This window comes from Chlamydotis macqueenii, chromosome 16 (assembly GCF_036417535.1).
Source record: "Chlamydotis macqueenii isolate bChlMac1 chromosome 16, bChlMac1.mat, whole genome shotgun sequence".
NCBI classification, from domain to species: Eukaryota; Metazoa; Chordata; class Aves; order Otidiformes; family Otididae; genus Chlamydotis; species Chlamydotis macqueenii.
This window is the reverse complement of record NC_141571.1, coordinates 8573924-8586229: the sequence shown is the minus strand read 5'-3', so window position 1 is coordinate 8586229 and position 12306 is coordinate 8573924. Positions and strand designations below refer to the sequence as shown.

At 41.5% G+C, this 12306-nt stretch overlaps 1 protein-coding gene across 1 annotated transcript in view; it reads left to right on the top strand.

The window, feature by feature from the left end:
• The window catches only part of NFATC2 (nuclear factor of activated T cells 2), an 86969-nt gene extending 76969 nt beyond the window's left edge, over positions 1-10000 (top strand). Inside the window, exon 10 of the mRNA XM_086760565.1 lies at positions 9626-10000. Coding sequence (XP_086616691.1) covers positions 9626-9681 — 56 coding nt within the window. The 3' untranslated portion in view covers positions 9682-10000. The remainder of the gene's footprint in view (positions 1-9625) is intronic.
• The last annotated feature ends 2306 nt before the right edge of the window (positions 10001-12306 follow it).

The following is a 12306-nucleotide window of genomic DNA, read 5'->3' as shown; positions in this document are numbered from 1 at the left end:
TCAGTCCATCAGCCTAATATTTCTGTAATGGTTTAGCCAACTTGTGTGGTTTAAGAAAATAAACTCCATCCCCTTCTCATGTAAGTTCTTGTATATTTATTTATTATCTGTGTATTCTACTTGGAATATTTCACTTGGTCTCATTGCATGTTAACTAAAACTAAATACAAACTTCATCTTTTCTCAGTAACTTGCTAACTATCAACTAGAGAGAGCCAACTGCATGACTCAAACACGTGTCCCTTCCCTTCCAATTTCAGCCAAAACTATCTGGCAGCAGAGTACTGCAAAATGAAAGTCATATCTAAATATATGTGAGCAGAAAGAAAGTCAGTTAAAAAAAGACTTTGTTATGGAAAGCTACTACAAACCAAATCCACGGTGGCCTGGAGTTCCTCATCACACCCAGGCTGATCTAGTTTTCCACTTTCAAGGTACGCTTCCCAGAGCGGCTGCTGACACTCGTAGAAGAACGGCAGAAAGCTGTCACATCTTGTTGCAGTCCCTTTATGCCTTAAGTGTAGTGACCAAACAGACTTAAAGTGTTTATCTAATAAATAGACAGGATATTTATCATCATCTTAGCAAATTTAATAATACAAGAGTGTTTGCTTCATATTCATATAGTTCCCAGCAGTGTCAGAATTCATATTCAGAGCCGGTCCTTTCTCAGGTAACTTGTGAATGAGATTGGCAGCGCCTGGCACTGGGTGCCACCCTTGGCGTCAGTTTCAGTATGTGCAGCGCTGTGGACCGGGCAGGAAAAGGGTTCTGAGAATGAGTTTGATGAGATGCGGCTTCCCATTGCACTCGTGCAGTGACTAAGATGCAACTCCTGTAAATTAAGGTGGTTTTTTTTACACCAGGGGACTGAGCCTGCAGATGAGCTCTAAGGGCTTCCCACAGTGATACGCTGAAGCGTAGCGGGGCAGAAGGGAGAGGGGATGAAATTGTGCCTGAAGGTGCACCGTCCAGATCGCCAGCTGATGCAGATTCTTCCTCCAGTCGATGCGTAGGCAGAGTTTGCACCTATGTTAGAATCTTCTGATAAAATATCGATGACTAAATACTGAAATCCATCAAGCAAACAGGAAATCACACTCTGGAGCAAAAAATGCTCTTTCTCTTGCTGTTCCAGTCAGCAACTCAGGATGAGAAAGCTCGTGCATGTGTGTCCTGCAAATATCACATAACCCCAGTCTCCTGGTTCATGGAGGAGGTGCCTAGAAAACTTAACTCATTGATTTCCAATAGATTCAAACAGAGATCAAATGGATTAAATAACTGAAAGCACCACAAATAGCACCTGCTCAGCCTTAGAATTCCTCCATTCAACTTACTTTAAGGCAACATTTGGCACCTCTTTCTCCAGGAGAGTATGTAATTTGTAAGCAATATAAGTCTCCCATATATTGTTTGCACTTTGGATTTCAATCCTCTTGCTACGGGGGTCTCAATAAATTGATCTTCCAGGGAATTAAACAACCGGTTAACACCCAGTCCTTTTCTTAACTGATTAACTGTGTGAAAGTCCTCTGGCCATGGAAGCGTAATGATTTTTTACTAATCGCTTACGGGTTCAGGTGCAACTTATTACTGATTTACAAGACTGTAACCGTTTGTATAACAAGCTGAAGTGAAGCATGGCAAAACAGGACAGGCACCCAACAGCTCATGCGTGGCAGGTAGAACAGGGAGCGCAGCGCAGGTTTCACATTATCTCCACTGCTGCGAACGGCTGTTTTCCTTCCCCTCTAACTGGTCACTTTGCTTTGTATCTCTGAGGAGAACTTGTCTGCGGGGAGCTGCAGAGTTACAACTTCTGTCTGAGGATAATGCATGAATAAACAAAAGCAAAGGGTTGTTTGTCTCAGATAAATTATTCAGGCTACCAACTGTCTGGGGATACCAGTCCCAGACTTCGCACGCAGTCAGTGGAGAGAGCATCTGTGCAGCTTCTCACAAGTGGTACCCCAGTGCCTCCCAGGACAAGGCATCCCCAGGGCTGAGGGATGCTCCTTAGTCTCCTGACTCTAGATGCTATACAGCAAAGTCAGAACAGGTCAGTGTCTTCAAAGTGCTCTCTGTTACCTATGTTGGCTCAGTTTCCTAATAGCAATACTTAGGACTTAATTTTTAGAGGTGTTGAGCGCCCTAATGTTGACTGACATTTATAGGCTTAAAAGTTTTGGGTTGGTAACTTAAGTTGTTGTCTATTAGGATTTTAGAGTGCCTACGTGAGCTCAGCACCTTATGCCTTTGGTAGTTTGAGATCTAAACTGCGTAAGGACTTTAAAACATCCCTGTAGGGACTGCTGAAGATGATTGCTCTCTACTACATCTACACACTTAGTGTAGGCTCATTCTATGCAGGCCATCATAATTTCAGGCTTTTTTTTCTGTTAGCTAGGCATGTATTATTTAAGTTCCCTGAGCATGACCTTCAGTGTTTCTGCATTTTTCAGACCACAGCAAACCTGTAATAAGTCTCGTCCTTCGGGGATACTTTGGACTTGGCCAGGGCCATATGGCGAGATGATGATATAGCAGAGGTCCAGGCTCTGGAGTCTATCCACTCTTCTGCTTTAACTTCTAGGTCACACTTTTTCCTGGCAGTTTTAATGAAGCTTTTTTGTAGTGTTTTGTTGATCTTTTCTGGAAACCTACTGACAATAATGAAAGTACTTAGAAAATCCTTAAAATTTCTGAGGTAGTGTTACAGACAGATTTGTGTTTTGACTATTTCTTTCATGATAGTTTTGATGTATAGTATGTTTAGGACACTGGAATTTTTTTTTAGCAGAAATGCTATCTTCATTTTCTACTCTTTTCTTACAGACACACCCAGCTTCCTGTTAAAGATTTTGGGTAGGGTAATACCATAGATACTAATCATTTTATTTTTGCACCTCACTCAGGAACCGTATTGAAATATAAGGGAAGGATATTTGAATGTTGTGAGTGAAATCCAGATCCTGTGAATCATGAAGAGTTTAGATATTGATTTCAGTTGGGACAGGCTTTAGCCAAAAATATGCATTTTATTTAGATTCTGTTTTCCATCAGATATCTATATTATGATGTTAAATTCATGGAAAGATGCCGATGGGTTTTGAGCCTATTGAAACTATTAGCAAAAATGTATCATGGGACTTGAATTGCCACATAGTTTGAGATCAGTACCCTCTTCTAAGAGTTTGCTTAATTAATGGTGATGACTTGATTGCTGTTGGGCTGTATGGCGTTGAAGAGACGACACAGATTACAGACTACATAGATTACAAACAGGACAAGGAAGAAAAGTTGCAGGGTACACCTATTGGCATTATTTCAATAAGAAGTAAAACCTTTTTTTGATGTGTAATTAAAGCAAAGCTTTACAGCTAAGAGCCTCTTAGTAGTTATACATCCCCATTTTCCAGAAAAAAAGTCTTTCATTGCTGTTGATTTATAAAATAGCTCCTGCCATCCACACACGTATTTTTCCCCAACACGTTTTTTTGGGTTTGTGCTTCTTGCGCCTGATACACCTAAGTTTGTATTTACCAGTCAATTAGTTGCTCTGCTTGCATGTGCAAAAGCTGATTTTCCAGGATGCAGAATATAAAATAGGCTGTGTACTGAGTGGTAGGTTCCAGTGTATGATACGTGGCTGCACAATTTTAGGGAGCCAAGTAAAATATTTCTTTTCTATATATAGTCACCTGAAATCCAGCAGCAAAGGCACTTCTGAATCTTGCACTCAAAACGAGCTTAGTTTTTAAGAAGCACTTTTTCCTCCTTAATATTGCAATTATTTTTTTTAAATTTCCACATGGTTTTGCAGAGGTGCCAAATGCTTTCATGATGAATTCAAAAGCAATCTAAAGAGATCAGACAGAAAAAAAAATGAAACAGAATTTTAAATATTGCCATTTTATGAGAAAAAAAAAACTTTGCATATATCTTTCTTGTTCTTTACAGTTAAGGCAAAGTCTAATTTACATGGCCACTGAGGTTAGATCTCTTATTTAAAAGGGACTGACATGATCTGGCATAAATGTGTCATGTTGTATTTGGGCCACTAAGATGATAATATAACTGAATTTTGCAAAAGGCAGTGACTAGTCTTTGACCTGACTTAGAAGACACATGGACCTCCTGTGCCTCTGAAGTCTCAGATTAACTTATCAGCATTTTGCATGTTTTCTGATTGATTTAGGAGTGTAATTTTTTGCATACTTCTTTTTAGATAATGTCAGTCGAGAAAATAGGGGAAAAAAGTAAAAGGTAGTGCTGGATCTGAGCAAACAGAAAGGTCAGCGGTTAAGTTCTGCCTTATGTATTGTATATGCTGAAATGTCCTTTTCATAAATTAAACCACAAAATGAAAGAGTAGCTGAAAACTGTAACATTTGGCCTTGCAACATAGGTCAAAGGTTACCTTTTTTTCTCAAAAATGGTTTTGCAAATCTTTTTCAGAGCTGATAGATACACACCTTAGCTGGATACAAAACATTATATGAAAAAGAATGACTGTGATCTTTGATCCAAGCAATCAAAAATAAAGGTAATTGGTATTTTTCTGCCTTTTCTCCAGCTGTGTGTTTCTCTTAACCTTTTTTTTTTTCCCCAATTAAAAAGTCATGCCCCTTTTTATTTGGCTTAAAGGGTTTTAAATCTTAATTTAATTTATTTTTTTTTCCATTCTTTTTCTTCCCCACTTGTGTACCACAGAACTGTCCTGAAGTAGCTGGGGCCTGGTGGGCAGGGAAGGAGAGATGGGGTTGTGCATGCTGGGCTAAAGCATCGTCTCATTCCCAGGCAGCAGCAGAACCATGTTAGTACTATGGTTTGCCTGGTCACGTTTTGAGGGCACACTAAAAATTCAGGGTTCAACTTTCCTCCCCAGTCCTTGTTATGCCATTTCATTCTCCCCATGTGTCTTGTGTTTGCTTTGCGTATAAAAATGCCTCTTGGCTGCATCAGCAGAGCAAACATGGAATAGTGCAGGATCCCTGCCCGGTGCAGGGAGGAGCCCACTGGAGCTCAGCTCTGATGAGACCCTCACTCTTGCAGGATCCCCAAAGGGCACAACGCCCCAGTCACTGCCACGAGTGTAGCGCTGCGACAACATTGACTTCGTCAGTATTATTCCAGACATATTCGTGGAATAATGCTAGTGAAGTTGTTATTCCAGTGCGTGTGTGAATGTGTGCACACGCATGCATATGAGTGTGTGTGCGTGCATATAATCAATTACAAGGAGCCTGACTCATTGCCAGCTAAAATTGGAGACTGGTTTCTGTCTCTGGACTACTAGTTGAAGCCTGGTATTTAATACAGCCCACTATCATCCCTCAAGTGAATACACTCCAGATTTCTATCTGAGAGGATGTGAATTAGAGTCTTAAATGTCTTTGAGGAGTGGAGCCTGAGAGACTGACTCCAACCCATCAAAGCCGAGTGATGAGAAGAACACAAACATTCTCCCATGATTTCAGCCAGCCTCTCGCATTCAGGGAACTGCGGGATCTCCAAGCACTGGGGCTGTTGTACAATGCTCATACAACAGCAGTATCTAACGGAGGATATGCTGAAGGGGTTCAGGCCTAACTAGGCATTTCCTTGGTCTGGATGGCTGACGTCAGCTGTAATTTCAATATCCTTTTTTTTTAATGATTTAATCTTTCATTATCTTTACATATGTCCTCATGGCCCTGTTTAATCAGTTCTCTCTCATTAAATGGACCAATGGCAGTGTGCTCCAGTACTGCCACATGCCAGGCTCTTTAACTAACAATATTTTATTAGTCACATCATCTCTTTCCTCTCAGCTAGAAATGAGTAAATAATGAGAACCGATACTTCAGGTATACATTTTAACCGTGCTACCAAAAAAAAAGATAAATGGGAGTTCAGAATAGCAAGTTCAGCAGATGATCTCAAATTCTTCTGAAATTCAGATATGTCTCAGTTTGTTGATTTTGTTCAACCTACTACTGAAACTTGAGTCACTGAGATTACACCTGGATCTGGATCCATGTGCTCCCAAATCTGGAGCAGATCACCAAGATGTGTGATTTCACTAGACTCAGTCTGGAGGTTACTCCAAGCTGGGAGATAGATACTTGCCTTGGGATCCATTCCTGTTACATTTATACACTTATTAGATTTAGGGGCTCTGGTTGTAGATTAGGCCTTTTTCATACAATTATAGAATAGTTTGGGTTGAAAGGGATCTTTAAGGGTCATCTAGTCCAACCCCCCTGCAAGAAGCAGGGACATCTCCAACCAGATCAGGTTGCTCAGAGCCCTGTCCAACCTGGCCTTGCATGTTTCCGGGGATGGGGCATCCACCACCTCTCTGGGCAAGCTGAGACAGTGCTCCACCATCCTCATTGTAAAATTTTTTTTCCTTATATCAAATCTGAATCTGCCTCCTTCTAGTTTAAAACTATTACCCCTCGTCTTGTCACAACAGGCCCTGCTAAAAAGTTTGACCCCATCTTTCCTATAAGCCCCTTTTAGGTATCCCTGGAGCCTTCTCTTCTCCAGGCTGAACAGCCCCAGCTCTCTCAGCCTGTCCTCATAGGAAAGGTGCTCCAGCCCTCTGATCGTCTTCGTGGCCCTCCTCTGGACCTTCTCCAACTGGTCCATGTCCTTATGTTGGGCTCCAGAACTGGACACAGTACTGCAGGTGGGGTCTCACGAGAGCAGAATAGAGGGGCAGAATCACCTCCCTCGACCTGCTGGCCACGCTGCTTTTGATGCAGCCCAGGATGCAGTTGGCCTTCTGGGCTGCAAGTGCCCATTGCCGGCTCATGTTGAGTTTCTTGTCCACCAACACCCCCAAGTCCTTCTCCTCAGGGCTGCTCTCAATCCATTCTCTGCCCAGCCTGTGTTTGTGCTTGGGAATTGAGATTTTTGTGCTGAGACAATCATTGACTTACACATCCTTCCCTTATGGGTCCCAGACTAGCGTTGCCCAGTTTAAACTGCACCTAACTCCCTTCACCATATGGATTTAGGTGAAATTCAGGGTGACTAGACGATGTTCAGGCCAACTGATAACAGGAAGCTCCTTTGTTCAGATGCTTACAACAAAACTCCAATTTCACACCTGTAAGAGCTTGCACAGAGAGCATCCAACTGCACCCAGGCATGGTCCTGCAGCCCACCTATGGAGTTAATGTTTCATACTGCTCCTCTGCAACTCTTTAGCTCTTTACAGATTGTAGTCCCCCTGTAACCTCAGCCCACAAAACCCACTGCTGACCTCCCATGCAGCACACAGGAGGGAAAGTGAAGTTTACAGGCTGAGTAAGCCTGCGCTATCCAACCTGCCTGGTGCCAGCGAGCGGAGGTCCCCGTGCTGGCCAAGCTCCAGGCTGGCATTCTGCTGGTTGTGTCACTTTGCCTAAAACTCAGGCTGGGAAACAGAACCAAAACCGAACCCCCGAAAAGACTGCAGGCTTAGTAAATATCCATTTAATTATCTGCTCATTTTTCCCTTAGTATGTATCCCTTCCTAGACAAAGATGACCGTTGGCTCCGATATTTCCACAAGTGATGGCTCTATTAAATGAAATGAAACTCTCACAGTATTTTTGGTACGCTGGCTGCTCAAACAAACGTGTCGATAAATAAATCAGCCTGCAGTCTCAGCCCACTTGTTTTTAGAAAGGAAATGACCCTGTAAGAGTGGGTGCCCACTTCTTTTACCTCACTGCTATTTTTAGCTGAAGCTGTGAAAAATTTCCATTGAAGACCTGCTCCTCTCATTTCCTGGGTAGAGCAAACAGGAAGCTCTTCTAACTGAGCTGAAGGAGGTTTTTTTTTTTTTTTTTCCCCCCTGAAAGTGGACCAACCTCACCTCCCACTGGTTGCTTGCTTGCACTGCAGAGCAGCAACACACGAAATACTCCATATTTGTACTTTATTTCCAACAATTCACCCCAAAGGCTGGTAGAAGCCAGCAGGTGACAGTGGCAGGTAGAAGGTTGGCAGCAGGAGAGCACAGGCGTTCTGCTGTCAGCCGTGCTGGCTTTGCCCGCGTCCTCTCCAAGAGACACCAGTCTGATTGATACCAGGCATTTCCTGGCTGGAATTAGGAAGAGCTAAACTCTGGGCTGTTAACAGTGGGATTTTTGAGCATGGAGGGGTGGAAACTGCCTGGTGTGGCACAGGCTGTGAGGTCCCTTCAGAAGAGTTTGCTGTACCTGGAAATGTGAAGGGCTTGCTCCCTGCTCCTCACGTCAAGCATTTAGTCCTTGAGGAGCACAGCCCACCAAAGCAGACATCTCTGCTGTAAAATATACATAGATTTTTTTTTTTACTGTCTCAGAAATAAATTCCATTGCATGTAGAGTGGAGGGAGCTTTCAAACTACTAGTCCTAACTACTAAAAATTAGTACATGTATTCCCCTTCCCAGAGACGACAAGAGATCGGGCACCAATTTTTTTTTTAGTTGTTGGGAAGTGGTGAAATACTATGTTAATTAAAATTTTTCATAAACATTTGTTAGAATTGGACCTAAATATGGCAGAGTCTTACAGCTGCATACCTGAGGATTAATCGGTCTTGGGTGAGGGTCTTCTCTGGTTTGAGTTAGTCCTTGTCTTAGCCCTTAAATATCAACAGGGAGCAATAATTTAGATCTGGGTTCTGAAACCTCAGAAAATTTGGTCTTTTGGTTTTAAGGCAAATTTTTCAAAGTGATAAACAATTTCTGAACAGTACGATTTCTGGATACAACACCAAGGAGCTGCATGTGAAATTGAGCCCCAAAACAGGCAGTTCTGGAGTTTTGCACCAAAACACTCATGTCTCTCCGAATGAAATCGCTGCCTGAGAAAGAAATGGTTTTTCCAGGGGATACCAAAGGCAAACAAGTGTGAAAGGTAGACAGGAGAGAATGGCTGTTGTACTTAACGTGTAATATTGTTCTGTTTTTTTAAACAGAGAACAAAGTTATTCAGCTTTTTTCTCTTGAGCTTTATTAACAAGCCTGTCCCAGCCTCTTAGAGTATCATAGTGGTGCATGGAAGTTTGCTTATGCTGTAATCTAAAAACAAACTGTAACAAAAATGTAGAGCAAATACGGTCTACAGTGAGATTTTAAAAAAAAACACCAACAACTCAAAAACCACAACAAAAACCCAACAGTTTTTCACCTGAATTGTAATCATCTGTTTTCAGCACTGTCCACTATACTTCCTCCAAATCTGGCCTTTCGCTTCTCAAAATATTCTTATTTCAGCCTTGTGAAAATGTTAAAATGCTCGTATACTTACAGGGGTTTTTTTGGTGTTTTTTTTTTTTTTTTTTTTTACACCTCGGGTAAAGGAAGTGTCTGTGGAAAAAAAAGGGCAAGTGTTGTGTACAGAAGGGATGTGGCATGTACTGGACACACGGTAGAGCTTCTCAGTTGTGTTTTTATGGTACTTGAAGCATGCTGAACACAGTGTAAACCCCCTCTCTCCCCTCTTTTCCCCCTATGTAGTCTGAGTAATTAAGACTAAAAGTTTTATTTTCTAATAAAATCATGTTATGAATACAGAGCAAAATGCCCAAGGATTGCTTTTGCTTCTTGTGATTTAGAAAGTGCTCTAACATTTCTTCCTCTTTCTTTTATTTCACAGTTAATGAAATTATCAGGAAGGAGTTTTCTGGACTCCCTGCCAGAAATCAGACATAGAAGAGATTTGTGAGACAACTTTTACCGAATCCTTCCATAACTGACCTCTTAGATCCTTCCAATGCCCCTGCAACCTCCTGCTTCCGTAACTGTTCATCTCAAGGCACCAATTCAATGCAAGGAACAATGTATTGGCATCAAACTGACAGCCTTGACTAAGCAACTCGCCACCTCTCTCTGTAAACATCGAGAAGGACACCCTTCCTTTTGTCCAAAGATCGTATTGTTCTTGTATAACAGAGCATCTGTCTGAGGAAACTCTTCAAGCCTGCTGCAAAATATCTATCTATGTATCGATCTATCTTAGTAATAAGGGAGAAGTGAGATGTCACTCCTGAACACGGCACAAAGCAAGGGAGGTTATATGTTAGTGCTTATTTGGGTGGGGTGGGAAACGGGGGAAGAGAGAGTAATATATTCCATGAAAGAATAATGACATTTTGCGGTTCACTAACAATGACTCCAAGTCTCAAAGACCTTTTGAGAAATTTTATTGTTGTAGGAAACTGAGGCAACCCGAGCTTGCTCAGCCTTTATCCAACCTGGGATCCAAAACCATTTTTTTCTTACTCTGAGCACTGTGATCAGTATTTCAAACAGTAGATGTCAGCTGAATCCAGGAGTTCTCTTCATTTTTCTTGTCATTGGATAGGAATTTGAAGGAGAAGGAGAAGAATGATTGAGAGGAGCAGTTCAGCAGTTACAACACCTGTCCTAAGGTAAAATAAACCCAGATGAAACAGAGATTAATATATAGGAGTCACAGTAAATCCAAAGATTTGATGATCGAGCCTTACTAATATTTAGGCAATATATGAGCACATCTTAGCTATTTTCTCTCTAACAAATTGTTCCTGTTTCTTTTCATATAGCCCTGCTATTGACTTGTAACTTGTCTCATTTAGCAGCTGTAACATTTAACCACACAAGCTGCAGAGGAAAACAATTGCATCTTACAGAAGCCATGCACTTATGTGCATGTGCTGGTAGCTTTGCAAAGCTACCAGCAATTTCTGGAAAAGTTACATTTCCACGTGACTGAGTATGTTTGTTATGTTCAGCTTCATGTGTTAGAATATACTGTACTGACACAGGCTTATCACGATAAGAGATAACCACTGCCATCTGCAGTTGTACAGCTAGCAAGTTTATAGCATTTTAGTGTCTCATTGCTACCACAGTGTGATAAAAAGGCATCATGAGAGGATAATCAATGTACACAGAAAAAGATAGCCATAATATTGTAGGCAATAAATACATAGTAGTCTTTTCTGGTTTTGTAACTGAGGAATGCTAATATTTTTCTGAGAGTGCAGAGCCTGAGCCGTATTCTAGAAAACACAGTGACTCTGTCCTGTTCTAAGGTGTTTCATAGTAAGCTTTAGTGAACACCAATGTGTCCACATGTTCACAGCAGGAATAAGGTTATATGAATACAGCAACCCAGCTGCATAACTGGATCCCCAATAATGCAAGAAAGATCTTGCACAAACCCTGCAGAGCATGTGCTCAGGTCAGCAGCTGTCTTTTCAGGAGCATTGAGAAGAATACATTTTCTAATAATAAAAGCTGGTCTTCAGTTTTAGAGTTAGAGATGATAGAAGCATTAGAGTTTCCAGGACACCTGACCTAGGTCTGACCTGTAATCTTGGATCTTAAACTGAAATTCGAATTTTTACAGGTGCAGCTCTGAGCTCTGGATTCAACAATGCCTAGAGCCAACATCATAGCAGGGCTCTTCTCGATTGCAAATGCCAAACTAGCATAGTTGTTTTGTTTGGGGAGCTTGCATCTTCTTCCCCTGGAATACTGCTAACAACACACACCAGCAGGACTAGTTTGAGAGAGTGAGTGGGAGCAGGTGTTAGCCCACTTTGTGAAATTTAAATCTTTTGTCACAGAGTCCCCTGTAACCCATTTCAGCAACACCAAAAAGTTGCTCACTGAGGAGGCCTCAGTCTGGTGCTCGTATGGTGAGCATCACATGTTGCATTAGTATAAATGGCGAGATAGCCAGCCCTCAGCCTGATACCTGCAAAGGAGAAAAAGGCCTTTTTTTATTTTGACGTTTACAAGAACAAAATGGAGGCTTGGCCTAGCTGAAGTGATCTGCACAGGGGAATTACTGATTGTTAAACATCACTTGTATAGTACTTCAGCTGGCGTATATACCTCAACTAATCTGTTTTGGATTGTTTTAAAACTGCCAGTTTGCCAGAATCTGACATATTATGGATTTTTAATGCATTCTGATGTTTTGGACAATTTTGAAAAACTCCTCAGGCCAAATGTCTGTCAGAAGTTCTTTGCTGCGGCTGAGTAAAAGAACAGACCAACTGTGGCTCCTGGTTTCACAGAATTCACTCTTGGAAGTACCAAAAAGGACCAGCTTTTTTTTTTTTTTTTTCTTTCTTTTTCTTCCCCCTGCTCCAACCTGTAATGTACGGGAGAAATGTTAAAAACAAACCAAAACTCCACTCACAAAATTTGCCAGTTAACTGACAGAAACTTTTCTCTTGCTGAACCTTAGACAGAATATCAAAAAGAAGAATATGAACTTCTTTTTTAAATCTGCAGACGCACTGATGTAGTCTAAAAACATTGCTGCTTATTTGGTGCTTGTCC